The sequence below is a fragment of the Anolis carolinensis genome, chromosome 4 (assembly GCF_035594765.1).
Source record: "Anolis carolinensis isolate JA03-04 chromosome 4, rAnoCar3.1.pri, whole genome shotgun sequence".
Taxonomy (NCBI): domain Eukaryota; kingdom Metazoa; phylum Chordata; class Lepidosauria; order Squamata; family Dactyloidae; genus Anolis; species Anolis carolinensis.
In genome coordinates this window covers 176777311-176793221 of record NC_085844.1, presented here as the reverse complement: position 1 = coordinate 176793221, position 15911 = coordinate 176777311, and the positions used below count along the sequence as shown (strand labels likewise).

At 37.4% G+C, this 15911-nt stretch overlaps 1 protein-coding gene across 3 annotated transcripts in view; it reads right to left on the bottom strand.

Moving 5' to 3' along the window:
• Positions 1-6233: 6233 nt before the first annotated feature.
• The window catches only part of slc1a7 (solute carrier family 1 member 7), a 72983-nt gene continuing 63305 nt past the window's right edge, over positions 6234-15911 (bottom strand). For 2 of the 3 annotated variants that reach the window (XM_003220312.4, XM_062978300.1), the window contains 3 exons: positions 14701-14835; positions 10990-11089; positions 6234-9457 (listed from right to left, as the gene is read on the bottom strand). In XM_003220312.4, the coding sequence (XP_003220360.1) occupies positions 9224-9457; positions 10990-11089; positions 14701-14835 (469 nt within the window). In that variant the 3' untranslated portion in view covers positions 6234-9223. Of the gene's footprint in view, positions 9458-10989; positions 11090-12053; positions 14836-15911 lie in introns of those variants that run through there. The other variant, XR_010005410.1, reaches the window with a different exon arrangement.

The window sequence follows — 15911 nt, the reverse complement described above, 5'->3', positions numbered from 1 at the left end:
CAAGCACGAACACACATTGCAAAATAGCAGCAATTAGAGTGGTTATGTGCTGCCAACAAAGAGGGAAGACATTCACCAGAAGCAAAAAAAAGCATAAAATGTATGTAAATAGTGTATCTCACAGTGACAGCGAATACCACGACGGCGTGGTCTGTGTGTCACGCAATGTGTTTTATAAGTGTTTTCCTTTCTTATGGTTCCCACATCTTTAAAACTGGACTTCGACTGGATACCTTCCAAACAGAGAACCATATTCTAATGGCTAGCCTCGCAACAAAACTTTGGCAGTCCTATTAAAGCCCTCATAATACACTGGCTTTTCCAAGCTTTCTACATAGAGTTTTCTATAGTAATAGCTTTTTAAAAAACTGGGCCATTCTTTTGCTCCTCCTAACCTTATTTAAAATTACTCTGCTCATTTGTGAATGGCCTTTTATTATGTTGCATCCATCCACCACTTGTTCTAGAACAAAATGTAACTGATTTATGTGCGAGCTGCATTGTTTTGGTTGTGGGTTAGTAGAGCCCTTGGAACATGTGCAGCGATTGCGATTCAAGCAGAGATGTTTCTAACTGTAAACCAGCAGGGAAAACACCTGATAAAAACCCATGCCAGCCAAAAGGGCCAAGAAATCTTGATATTAGCGTGGCTGTCAACTTCTTCCCCAAGCCGGGCCTCTCCAAAGAATCGTATTATTGCACAATACAAATGCAGCTGTTGCTGTTGACCAAAGGCCAGGGTTTATAAAGACAAATCCCAGTGCCTTTCAGCAAAGCAGAGCCTCTGTTGAGGAATGCCACATGCCTTTACACTGTTGAACAACACCATTTAGTGTGGTAAATGTGATCCTTTCTTACAGGCTTTGAAATTTTAAGTGATGTGTGCTGAGCAATATACAACGTGTTCTATACAGGGTAATGGTCAATAGGCAAAGACAGAAGGGAGAAATTATGGTCATTTTTATGCTTCTTTGAGTTAGCCAGCTGGAGTTCAGTAGCACCTGCCCAGCTACTATTCTACCTAAGCCATTCTAATCATGCTTGCCTATATCACCGCCAGTAGATACAATCCATGAGAGTGAAAAGATGGATTTACCTGGAGTTTTTATTCAAATATTAATGCTGCTTACATAAGTATTAAACCCATTGAGTGGGGGTTAAGGTTAACCACCCAGCATAGGCTAAAATCCAGACCTGATACATTGTCTCACTTTTATGGAACCCATCAACAGTCACTGCAGTCAGTGGACTATACTATAGTAAATGATGCTATAGTATGTTTGTATACTTTCCCTTCTTTTGCAGTATAAATTAATTTATATTGCTTTTGTAATTATGGGACCATGGCCACATTATATGGTAGAGGAGGGCTAACTCATGCTTTAACTGCTGGTTTCTGATGTAATTGAAGCAGCTGCCATGTCCTCTGCTGAGGGCGTTGAAGTGATTACAAAAAGGCTGGAAAGTGTATATTTAAAATGCAGGTGAGCAACTTCCAGCATTTAGATATCTCAACAAGAGAAACCAGAAGGGAAAGCTTTTAAAGTTATTTTTGAGATATGGTGTTGCTTTTCACAAATTCAACTCCTTTTGGGGCTTCAGAACCATAACTACTTCTAAAATTAACATGTTCTATGTAAGTGGTTTTCAGATGTTTCATTTATTGAAAACATGTATGTTATAATAACCATGATTATGTCCTCACAAAAATTAAGATAGAGTCATTTGTAAAGAAAATGTTTTGTTTTGTTTAAAGAAGAAAGCACTATCTTTCACATTGAGGCAAATATCTTGTTTGAGTTCTGGAGCTGTCATCTAAAACTCTCCAGTTATAAAATGATCATATCTAAGACAAAAGGATGGGCCGTGTAGCAAATAAACCCTCACTTATAAGCAAAGATTACTAAATTGAGGCTATTGTAGTCTGGACACATTGGAAAAGACAATAATGCTTGGTTGATAACTGGGGCTCTTGGATGTCTTTCATTCAAAGGGTCACATAACTCAAAGTTAATTTGATGGCAAATGAGAACAACATGAACACAGCATAAGTATGCATATGTTGATTGCTCATATGTGAAACTCCTTCAGAATCAAGTTACAACCGAGTTGACCAAAGCCATTAAACAGATGAATAACAAATGTTATATGTTCATGCTGAAGTGCTTTGTAAATATAGGTCTAGATCCTTGTACAATTGCATATTGTACAACTGCAGATGAGCTTAGGTTTTACAAGGACATTTCAAAGCAGATTTATTGGGTGCATTATTACATGGAACTGTTGGAATGTTAGGAATTCATACTGTTTACACAGTTCAGTCCAAGAAGGAAAACAAATATAAATCTACTTGTATTCTTGCTTGCTGTCAACGCTGCATAGGAATGCTCAATTAATTTGGCAAGCTTAATTCTTGTCATTGTTAAATTGGACTCGTTTTTAATTTTGTGGAGCTGCACAACACTCTTACCATCCTTGAGAATTCTCAGTTCTATGAAAGATGCTAATCATGTTTTGAGGGGTAGGACACCTAACCTCACTTTATTGTCCAAGAGTAATGTAATTGGTTTAAACTATTACTTCGAGGACTCCATCAGTATGACAATAACTACTGAATATGAGATAATAATCATAACACGATTGTGTGTGTAGTTTAACTCCATGACTCATTTTATCATCACAGCAGTCTGGTGTGGTGGGCTAAGTCAAGTTAATATTGATCACTGAGTGAACTTCAAGGCTTTGGATGGGTCAATCCAAGGGTGGAAATCATGATAACCCTCAGATGTCATTGGACTGCCATTCCCCAGATTTCCCATCACTGGCTATGCCACCTAGAGCTACAGTACAATATCTGTAAGTTCCCATCGACAGGAGACTTTAAACTGGGACGTACTTGCCTATTTCCATTCAAAATCACACAGATCTTCAGGTTAAGAATAAATGGATTTTGCAGACCTCTATACATTGAGGGCAAGAGCTGTAACTAAAGTAAAATGTAATGGTGTCCTGTTATGCTTTGGGAAACCAAAGTACTCATCTTTTGCCCACTCCCTATTGTTTCTGGATATTTTTAAAAATGTGAATATATTAGATTGTTTCTTGGTATTTTAACATGGTAAGTCCAGCTGATCTCAATAAATCCCACAGTGCTCTGTTTTGACATCTGTGAAAGCAAGCCTAGTGGGGCTTAATGGGACTTGTAGCATTCAAATACTGAGAAGCAGCCTGACACACTTTTGTCATACTGCTACTTCTCTCAGAACAAGATAAAATAGGAAGTGTAGGTAAACACGGGAATAGTTGTAAGTTTTTTCTCAGCATTTTAATGTTGTAATGGATTCTTCTTAACTTTAAGATCGGTGGAGTTTGGGTTGTTTTGAGAACTGGGGGAGTTATTCATCACTAACTTATCTTTCTTTGTATCTATATCTTTTCTTGCCATACCCTCTTTATTCTATTTCCCCTTCCCTTCACAATTGCAATTAGCAATTATGTTTTTGTTTATGTTTTCATAAATCCTGTTGAAAACAAATAAAAATTACTTATCAAAGAGAACTGGGGGAGTTAGTGTCACTTTGTTTTAATGTCTCCTGTTTTCCTTCTCCAGTCCATGGCAGGGGATCTGGACTTGAAAAAAAGCACACTTTGGTGCAATCATCTGTGTAAACTGTCTGTATAACCAGTGTAAGTACTTTGCCAATATTTACCACCAGGAATTTGAGCTGTTTCCTGAAGGAAAATGCAGTTTTCAGCAGGAGGAGAAAAGCAAAATCCTGATTTTGGCCGAAAAAAGAATAATAATAGATTTGTTTGAGTTATTCAACTCAAAACTGTTCAGGAACAGGAAAGACAAAGTTTTATATTCCAAAGAGTAATCTGGTTGAAATCACGAGGTGTAAGTTGATTATGACTTTATTTTTCTGGGTATGTTCTAAATCTACCAGGTCCAAACCCTCTTTATCATAATGATTACATTACCAGAAATAAAACTCTCTTATTTTTCCATCCCTTTAACAACAGTGGTTCTCAATTTGAGGGTCCCCAGGTGTTTTGGCCTACAACTCCCAGAAATCCCAGCCAGTTTACCAGCTATTCAGATTTCTGAGAGTTAAAGGCCAAAACATCTAGGGACCCACAGGCTGATAACCACTGCTTTACGATTACAGTGATTCTTCTTTTTATAGCATATAATTATGAGCAAAGTGGTAAGGAGTTGTTAATATAAAATAAGCTAATTTTAATAAAGGACTGACTTGGTTTTCAGCACACTGTCCGTACTCTTGTTCATATTCCAGTTAATACTCTTATTTTCCACATGAGACCTGCATGTCATCCTTCACAGAAGTTTCCAAGGCATGCTACCTGCCTAGTAATTCAATTGGGTTTCATTATTGCTTTCACAGTGAAGAAACTTTCTAAACCTCTTGAGGAACTGTGGGCCAGATTTCCCTAGAACATAGTTTGAAAGCTCTGCAGGAGTTTATCACATGATAGCTTTGTTATATGATTGCGCTGGGTTAGTTTTGTGTTTGATATCTCATTTCCCCACAATATTGGCGGTTCACTGGAAGCTAGCTAGTGGACCATATTCCATTGTCTGATAGCCTTTGTAGAAACATAAAAGACAACCAACCTTGTTCAAATGTTACACTTGCTGATAAATTGAACACATGAACAATTGAGTGGATCTGTGATGAATCTGCTGACTCTGACATCACTCTGTGTGAATATATTGCATTAACATCTACAAGTGTGAAGGCTTCCATACAACTGAAAACCCTACACAAAAGCCTTAGCAAATATTGTTATGTACATGAAGGTTCCTTCCCTGAACATACATGTATACTATATGTGGAACCAAGATGGAAGTCTTGACACATATATCAAGCTGGTCTGCTTCTGGCTTTTATCTTCAGTTGACTTGCCCTAATAATAGAAGAAAACAAATATCTATTAATATCAGGCTAGCAAGACAAAGGGGAATCTGGAAAACAGAGCAAGGGGTATTTTAATATCAGTATGCTTGGGACTCTTAAGAATTAAATTACAGTATCTGGTCTCTTAAGCATAATGTCATTTTTTCTAAGTCTCCCATAATATTAAACTTGTGGTGCTGGAGTTGGAGCCTTCCAGCTACTATAAAGAGTGTTTATGGAAGAAAAATGAAACAGAACTGAAAAAAGTGAGCCCTTACATCTGGGGAGGATCCACACATTCCTTTTCTCCAAGTATAGTTTTGGAGAAAATAATGAAGAAATCTGCAATAATTACTGAAGTGATGTAAACATTGGAAATTCTCTAGATATGTATTTAGTCTACTTTATGGCTCCACTCTAATGGCGAACATGAAACCTTGGGCCAAAAGTTCTCTGCTAATGATTTTTAAGAATGTTGCACCATTGGTTTAAGTGATCAGCTTTCCTCTATTATTTCTTACCATTAGTATTGTTATCTGTTTTTCCATCCTAATTTTGAGCCTGTTTTTAGACATCGCTAATTTCTTTTTTATTTAGGGAATAGGGCTGAATAATAATATTTTCCATGTCAGAATTACTTCCTTTCCATTGAGAAATCTGGTTTAATTCTGCTCAAAATGCTGCTGTGATCTACAGATGGTTTATTTTATATTACTATCTGAGGGTGTGGAATTTTTTTTGTCTCTTGAGGAACTCATGAGAACCATAAGTTCTCAGTACAAAGCATTTACACATACAGCTTACATAATCAACAGCTGTGATGATATACTGTAGGAAAATAAGAAGTGAAAAATATCTGTAAAATCTAAGATTGAATTCACAGGTTGCCCTTTTCCCCTCTTGCAAAGTATTTCCTGTTGGAAGCGGGCAAATAATAAACAGATGCATATTCTGCAATGTCTATTTGTTTTTAGTCCTGAGAAATTGTTAAAATGTAAGCTACTTTTTCTATATCACACTTTACAGACTGGCCTTGCAAACGATTTTGCATTACAATACCAAACAGAAAGCACCCATTAAAATAGACAATGAAACAGAAACATAATTGTCTTGAAAAACTATCTCATTTCTTTGCATTTTGTGTCAGGAACTGGCTATTCTTCAGAAAACTCTGCTGCAGAAATTGAATCAGTGGAAAACCTGAATTTTGGAGTCAAAATACTGATTTAGAAATTGTGTATAACAGAAAATCAGACAACAGTAGTTTTAACTCCGAAAATAAAAATAAGCTCATTCTACAGCTGCACAGACAACCACGTTTCACAATGGCATGTTTATTAAAAACATTTTCCATCAAAAACACAGATAATAAATACATTGTTTGATAACTGTTAATACTGTGGGGTTATTTTATAATTTAAGGATTCAAGAGAGGAAGACAGGAGAGAGCAAGAGAACGAGAACACTCAAGTCGCCCAGCCATTTGTGTGTGAGAGTGTGTGTGCATAGAAAACAAAAGCCAGCAACCAGAACAAATTCCAATCAAAATCAAATCAGTTGCATATGGTGGAGATGACAGAACTGTTCCCCTTTCCTCCAAATGGCTCTGTGGCTTTTTCTCAGAACTGTATGACATAAAACTCTCTTCCTCTCTCCAGTGAAGGAATAAGGCAGGGGCGAGAGAACAGCAAATTGCCAATGTACTGAGTAGCAGAATCCAAGGTAGGAGAAAGAGGAGAAAACAGAATGCACAAGGGCATGCAGATCAATGGGTGAAGTCGCGTGCAAACTGAACAGAAAGACATCTTCCATGACCCATGTCCCTTCTGCAAAGCAGGCACTGAACAGGAGAATACCTTTCAGATCCAGAAGAAGCCATGTTCCCAGTGTTCTGGAACAAACATGGCGCCCCAAAGAATTATCACTTGCAGACACAGTCCCAAAATGCATACCTACATCGGTCTCTGCTGATGATGGGCACTGTCTATAACCCTAAGTAGCTTCTTTGCAATTCTGCCCAAGACCAAAAAAGAAAGAAAGAGGTTCATGTACTTTAAAAAGATTTACATAGCAGAGAATTCTGGCATGTGTACATTGGAACACAGAATTCAAATGAAAACTACACTTACCAAATATTTACTTACTATATTTTATTGTGGCTTTCTTCCAATACCATTGTGGTGGCACGTGTCATCCCCATTTCCCTATTTTATCATCATCACAGACACCCTTGTGATGGATGGTGGACTCACTGAGCAAAAGCAAATGGCCCAATTCTAGCCGATGTGTTTCCAGATTGAATGTGGATCCCCTCAATCTCAATCCAAAGATTTACACCCTCACAGTAGAGGTGTCTTGGCCTCTATGTTCAGCAAATAGACTGTGAAATTGGCACAGTCTATTCAACCACTGAAGCACTGTGTCTTGTCCCCTACATCATGCTGTTCCAACTTCAAATGAAGCCACCACCTTATTGGAAGCACAGGAATATATGTCTGGACATTTGGATAGGACCTAAAGGAAGGCCACCCAGGGTAAAGACTGATCGAGTGGGTGCGAGGGAGATATAAATATGGTTTTAATTCAGAGACACAAGTCTACAGATAAAAATAATTGGAACCTTATGAAGGAACAATATTAAAATGAAGTTAAAATTGGTTCCCAGCCTGTGTTTAGTCTGGTACCGAAGCACAAAGTCTATATTAATAAAACCGGGCGAGTAAAGATCACAATATGTACAGTCTATACAAGTGAGAGAACATTATGTACTCTTCTTTAGCACCATGGGTTCTCATTGTCCAGACTAATTCCTATAGTGCTAGGGCTTGGATGGAAGGAAGAATGAAAAAGAAGCATGTATCTGGCACTTGGAAGGCAAAAATGATGGGATATTTGTAGACGGTGGCTTACTACCCAAGAAAAAATCTCCCAAAATGAGACCTCCTTCAAATAGCAAACTCCTTAATCAGAACTCTTATTAGTTCTCAAGGGAGATAACAACAAAAGTGACCCAAAAAAAAAAAACATTCAATGCTTTAGAAAATTGAAAAACAAAACCCTAACCAAGTAACAAATGTGGTTGGTTGCAACTTTTTTTGTACAAATGTCAATGTTTTGAGAATCTCTAATGTACGCAACTCTTTTTATGTTTTATCAATACTTACATTATTGTTGCATCAACAGAATTAGAGAAGAAGAGCTATTTAGAGTTTAACTGAAAGGTATGGAGCTATGCAATCAGTATTTAGATACACTGATTATTGAAATAGAACATTTGATAATATGTAATTTTGCAACCAAGAGTAATTGTCACATGGCAACTTTGGCTGAATTCACAAGGAACAGTGAACCCCAGCTTCCGACTCACACATTACAGTATATGAGCAGTGAATTATGCACTACATAATCCCATTTTCTCCTTTGAAGGAGTCCCAGAGAAGAAATTTTAAGCTTCTACATGTTTTCTTTACAAAGCCACTGTTATTTGTTCTGACCAATTAAGAAACTTTGGTTAGTGTTAACTATAGTTTATTGAAATAAGCCAAGACAAATAGCAATTGTGTGGTGCTGATTTATTTCAATAAGCTATATTTAACATTAATCATAAACTACTCTGGCTCAGTCACAGCTGCAGTTGGTTCAAAAATTGAGATAAATCCTCTATAGTAGACTCCCTGAAATAAATGCAATTTCTTAGTCAATGCTAATGTAAATACCATTTACTTCAACAAGTTTACTCTAGTTGGGACTAAACTGGATTTTCTCCATTACAGTTGGTTAGACATATAAAAATAAGATTCTTTTCCAAATAGGAAATAATATCCTAAACTATGGCTAAGATAGATTTCTCTTCAATTTACTGCTATGTCAACCAAATAAATGTAAAATATTCATTGATTGAGGTTAAAAAGTAAGTGCAATTATGACAAGTCAATTTGAAGCTACATATAGTCAAACATGGCATTATTGAATACCGAAGGGTTATCTTCACTATCAGTATGATGAAAGGAATGTGACCACTAAGAAATTGTTGGGATCAGGGATTTTTGAAGTGCATTGGAGATGCAATTGCATCAGCTTGTCCAAAGAAAACCACTCCTTTTTCATTTTTGTTTTATCAAAACCAACCTGCCTACTGAAAAAGTCCCAACCGTTTTTCTTCTTCTCAGATGTTCACAGCTGGCCTCACAGCCTCAGTTTGTATATTGCAGTCATTCCATGCTTTCCTATTCAAGGCAAGAGGCTGACTCCCAACTCCAGCTATGAGGTAGTCTTTAGGTTTCTGACAACAGCAGAAGTAACAGCTACACATTGGTCTCCAATTCATTGATTTCAATAGTACAGTGGTCTTTACTGCAGCATTTCTCTGTATGAGTGTCTGTGGGAATTTCTTCTTCCTCCACTTGGATAGGTATGTGATGGTGTATTGACTTTGATGACTCAGATCCATGTGGCTCATTCATGCTTTTCACACAACCATTTCTCTGGTACATGATCTGGTGGATACTAATGGGTTTTGTGTCACAAATCAAAGGCACCTACAAATAGAACAGGGAAGTTCTGATTAACATTACCCATCAATATCACATTGTCCCCTTTCTTTATGTGTGTGTGTGTGATTATACAGCAGAGTCTCGCTTATCCAACCTTCGCTTATCCAACATTCTGTTTTATCCAGCACAGTCTGCCTCCTGCCCGAATCCACAGCTGCTTCTCTAGGCAGCAACACGCAATGGGCCAACACACCCAACAACAACACAAGTACTCCCAAACAAGTGGCAGACTTGTTGTAAAACATGATGTTTTGGTGCTTAATTTGTAAAATCATAACGTAATTTGATGTTTAATAGGCTTTTCCTTAATCCCTCCTTATTAACCAACATATTCGCTTATCCAACATTCTGCCGGCCTGTGTATGTTGGATAAACAAGACTCTATTGTAATGATATTTTAGGCATAACATATTCAAATCAAGATGGTTATGTTGACGTGCTTTAAATTACACATGCATTTAAAAAACTGACAGTTACTTGTTTATGAATGGATGGATGATATAGAGTTCTTCCAGGCAATGAAATTGTTTTTGAAGTTGCAGTATTGGAAGTTCTTGTTTTTTTTAAAAAAGATACCCAAAGAAGGTTTCAGTTATCCCAGACTTTTTCCTGGCCATTTAGAATATCATTTGCAACACTGTATTCCCACTCTTGATTTTTTTTTTAAGATCTGAGATAGATTGGATAAAAGATCTTCTTCCCTCCTCTCCTCATAGTACATAATTGAAATGGCAGGTTTTGCACTAAAGCTTTAAAAAATTGGAGGAAGAAAAAAGACCATAAGACCATAAGATCATCTCAGCAAATTACCGGGGTGATTATTTTTATTATTATTTTTAAATTCCCGAATATAGATCCAAAGAATCATTACAAATAGCTCCTCTCCCCCATGAAGTTAGTGGATATGAAAGTGACAAAACTGACAAAACCCAAGAACTCGCATGTCTTTTAGACCTATCCGAGAGACCCTATATCAGCACCTGCCAAGTGGTCAAACCTCAGAAGGGGCCTTTAGCAAAGAGTTCCCTGGATATCTTCCTCCACAGTTGGAACATGCTTGTTTATATCATCCTCTGGCCTCAAGAAAAGGTGCTATGAAGAGTAGACACCTCCTTGCTGGTAGCAAAGAGGAGGTCAAGGAAGACAAGAAGTCCCAAGCGACATTGCTTATGAAAAGGTACCACTAATGGAGTGGGGATTAATGACGATGTCTTGCCCAAGGGTCCTCTAAAACCTGGAGTTGTGATAATTCAAAGACCCGGGTTGTGGCGCAGGCGGGAGAGCAAGCCAGCTGCAACCAGCTGCAATGAATCACTCTGACCAGGAGGTCATGAGTTCGAGGCCCGCTCGGAGCCTATGTTTGTCTTGTCTTTGTTCTATGTTAAAAGGCATTGAATGTTTGCCTATATGTGTAATGTGATCCGCCCTGAGTCCCCTTCAGGGTGAGAAGGGCAGAATATAAATGCTGTAAATAAATAAATAAATAAATAAATAAATATCTTATTAATTCTTCTCACCTCAGTTCCATCTTTGGTAAATTCTTTTCTGCAGATATGTGCCATTATTCCAGCTGCAAGAGCATCCCCTAAAACATTGATCATTGTGCGAAATCTGTCTCTGTCAAACAAAGAGAGGGTATTAAAGAAGTTTTCGTTCCTTCTTATGTCAACACTCAATCCTACATTTTTTCTGTTATACTTGTGTCAAATTTGCTAAATAAGCATGAGAGGCATCTCTGTCTCCTACCTGCCTACCTACTGCCTGTTACCTGCAAGATAGGCAAGGCAAGATGAGTTGGTGGGTCACTTCCTAGCAGATCCAGTGTTGTCTCCTCTAGGCAATGACCAACCAATCAGCTCACTTACTTACCTTCCTTTCTTCCCTCTCACTCCTTGGAAATGATGTCCTTGCAGGGCATCTGACTACAGGAAATGAGCTATATGAATCTCCCTTGACTTTCAGTGAAACAGAAATGGCCATGTTGGTAAGGGTTCTGCATAACTTAAAAGGTGGATTTTTGGAGGAATTTGGGTCATTGTCCAGTCAATACAAAAATTCTGACCTTTGCAGAAAAAAAGGTTGCAATGGCATGAGTCCAATGTATGCCATGGCAATTCACCAACAAGATTTTATGTCTTTATGTTTGGCTCATTCTGAGATTTACAGAGAACACAGAGATTTACAGTGTGAAGGTTACACTACTGATTTCAGGGGCTCAACGGTGTTATTGGTTCCTTGAACAGTGGTATTTTCTGTCCATGTAAAGTTGTATTCCTCCCACTTAGAATTGTTTTCTAGATGAACTGCAAAGCTCATAATACGGTAATTATTATCTGGGAAAGGTTGAAAGCTCCAAACATCTAGGCACTGTCTGGTTGGGAAAGGCTTTCCTAAAGTGTGAGATCTTATCTTACAATGTATACAACCAAATCTGCCATTCGTGTACATTTCTTTTCTTCATTTTTTGCCATACCAACATGTACCTGTCACTTGTTCTTCAAATATCTTGATTAAAAGTTAATAAGTAATCATGAATTATGACTGGAAAATTCTTATTAGAAATTTTTTGAGAGCCTCTTACCATATGTTGAACATTTCTCTGATCAATTGACTCACTACACTATTTCTGCCTCCTCTCAATCACGAAGTATGGTCTGCACAAAAGAACCAGAGATTCCTGCCATAGTCTGTTGAAACAATTAGGTATTTAACAAATGTAAGGAAGGTGAATAGGAAGCTAATTCCTCCCTGGATTTTGTGTAAATAAAATCCAGCTCCATGTAACTAGCATTGTGTTGCTGGTTTCTGGGTTCTATTTAATTGGCAACAGGAATCCCTGAGTGGGTTGATCTGGAATTAATTTTACAAAGTGTAGAATCTGGTACAACAACTTTAAAGACTTTATAATGAAAGAAAGAAATCTTCTTCTTCCATCAGTCCAGAAATATTATTACACTTCTGTGCATAATGAAAGACGGAATCTTGAGCCAAATACTAAAAATAAATCTGGAGCATGTTTTTAAGTCAAATACAGAAGAACAAGGAAAAGCAGAAAACACATTCCTCCCAACTGGAAAAATAATAGAGTTTAGTCCATAGATACAGAAGAAATTAGGGGACAAGAATGTGACTGGAGATGAAAATTAGTATGCTTGGCATTATGTTTAATCTCTTATTATTAGTATTTATTGTTACGTTAGCTACTATGTTTTTGTTTTAATTTTTTAATTTTTTCTCTTTGTAGATAGATATTATAAAGTAAATAGATATAAAGTAAAAACAATTTCATTCTAACTTTCAGCTTTTTACAGATCAATGTTAAAAGGGAAACATTTTTAAACTGTACCTTTTAAGCTGTTTTGTAGAACACAAAAATTGGGGGAAAGGGCAGGTGTATTAGCTGGGATGATTCTTTGTACATAATTTCCAGCTCAGCCAAGCTCATCTTGGCAGGTCTACTTTAAATCTGAAATATATCATGTGATCTCCAGATTTTCCAATGCAAACAAGCACAGCTGAAAACTCCATCACCTTAGTTAATATATTAATGTGGGTTATAAAACTGAAATTTGGGAACATCCAGATGTTTGGCTTAACAAAGTGCAGGATGGTCCAAGAGCAGCTCTGTCCAGGTTTTGACTTGCTTAACTTAATGGAGAATAAAGTTGGGTTGAACCACAAAGGGTTTTATATGCTGTTGAGGACACATGTGTAAGCAAATATATTGGTTTGATATTGGTCCTTTCCGCTTTCCTACTGTCAAACCTAAAGATAAACTCAGTGCTTGTGGATTTATCACTCATGTGTTAATGTGGAGCCTGAATCATAGTGTCTTTGGGGGACGGGAGGAGAATCCTCTCACAAGTTCCTTGGGGTGGTTAGGGGAAGCGGAAAATTGGGCTGTTATGTAAATTTCCCATATGCCCAGAATTATGGAAGGGCACTGCGAAAATTTAAACAGAGTAACTGTCAAATTAAAATGTGGATCTCTCAGGATGGAGGACGGCTAGTCCAGGGACAATGTTTCTTGGAAGATACGTGCTTTGACAGTGTCCCAAAACTGTCATGTGTTGAAGACTTGTTTGCCTTCCTCCTTCACATGAGGTGTGTGATAGAAGGAGCGCATAGGTGAGCATTGCTGAGCCTTCTAACTCCTGCACTGTACATGCCGTAAGTCTATGCATTGCTACTTCTCTCTCTTCCTGCCTTTCATTAGCTGTTGGAATCAGAAATTGAAAAGGTGATAAGAGCAACTGATTGCAAGGAAATCTTCTGCACTTCTTTGACATCCTGCTACACATGACCTTGGCCACTGAATCAGGTCTATCAGGTCTTCATTAGCCCTAGAGTTTGACTGTGAGGGTGGGAAGAATAAGACATATGCCTTCAAATGCAATTTGCTAATCAGCTCTGCATTAAGGACAACGTAGGTGGTGGAGGAAGGGAAGTATATATTTAAATTTTAACTACAAAGCTTTGTATAGTATAAAACATACAAACAAAAGAAAATATAAAAATGACAGCGACAGTTAACAAAACTACTAACTTACCACACCACATGGTAAAATGCTACATTACAAAAATAAAAAGTGGGGTTGGGAAGGCAATTGCACCTCCTATTTATTTATTTATTTATTTCCATCATTTCTATGCCGCCGTTCTCACCCGAAGGGACTCAGGGCAGCTCACAGTCTGGCAAACTTCAATGCTGATATACAGTACAAAAAGATATAACGTAAGTAATTAAAACAGTTAAACAATTTAACAAAGTACAATAAATAGATTTAAAACAACTCAATATAAAATACAAAACCTTACACATAAATCCTTTTTTGTCCCCTGAATACTAACCACTGTACCTAGGTCTGATAGATTATAGAAAGTGGCAAACGTTACATTTAAAAACATTACGTCAGATACAGTGATGAAATATAAAAGAACGGCCATCATCATTCATCCCATTGAGACAATGCCCTGAAGCAGGTAAGTCTTTGCTTTGGTTCAGTGAAACAGTTGCTATTTGGTTAATATGCCAATGTTATCAATGGAGAACAGAACTAGAAAAAAAATGCAACAAAATTATTGGTGGACTGGACTATCGTTTTCATGATAATCCAAGTCCACCTTTTGGATCACCACGAACAGTCACTAACAAAAGTGCCCATTCCTTACACAGTCTACTTGGTTTGAAGATGGTGGAAAATCTCAAAAAGCTTTCAGTTACTTACAACGCCCAATCAACAGCAATTATTAGAGTTATGTCATCTGTAGGCAGACCCACTGATGTCAGAACGATGACCATGGTCACAAGGCCAGCTTGTGGGATCCCAGCTGCACCTATGCTGGCAGCCGTCGCTGTGATACTTTAACAAACAAGGAAAAAGGCATTAACAATGTAACACAGAAGACATCTTTCAATAACTCTGCATGTATTACAGCCAGATTTGGGCACTCCTTCACAAGACATAACGATGTTTAGCCTAATAGACAACATAATCAAATAATTCCTAGAAAAGCTCAAAGAGAAGAAAACCTGTCTTACTGTCTCAGAAAAGGTAGCTGCTCCTGACAAGACCTTTGTGCTAAAATAGGAAAGGCTTGCCTGGCAACAATCCATTCAATATGTGTGCTTCTTTAAAAAGTATGGAAAAAACAGTACTAGAAAGCTTAACTAACATTTAGGACAGAGGTAATTGGAGTACAGAGGATATTTTTTTTGTCTCAGCCACTGTCCTGACCACCACTCCCCCAAAACACAAGTTTTCTAAAACTCCAAAATTGTCTACATGGATGGTTGAGATAATATCACCTTTCTTTTCTGATGGTTCGGTGTACACAGACTTTGTTCCATGCACAAAATGATTAAAGGTATTGTATGGAATTACTTTCAGGGATTGTGTATAAAATATATATGAAGTATAAATTAATGTCATGTTTAGACCTGGATCTCATTTCAAAAATACATTATTATGCAAATACAGGTATTCCAAAATCCACCCCCCCCCAAAATCCAAAATACTTTTGGTCTCTAGCATATTGAATATGGGAAACTCCACCTACATTGAAACTATATTACACTATTTATTTTTTTTAAAAGACTCTCCAGTTCCCATTGCATTTCTTCTAGATTCTGTCATTGATATGATTCACAAAAATGTGCATGTTAATTGAATTCATGTAAGTGTTTGTCTCATGAGCTTAATTGTATCTTGATGATGGCAGGAATTTTTATGGAAACTGCCAAGTACCATATAATCCTACCAGTAATGAGCAAGTATTTGCCAGTTGCTTACATATATTCCAAAATGGTATTTTTCTGCCACAGGTAACAATAATTTCAATGCAAGATAAACCATATAGGAAAGGCAGTTAGTTTGTGCAAAAGAGACAGGGAATAGGTGAATTCTCCAGAAAGGAAACATGGATTTTCTGTTTACCC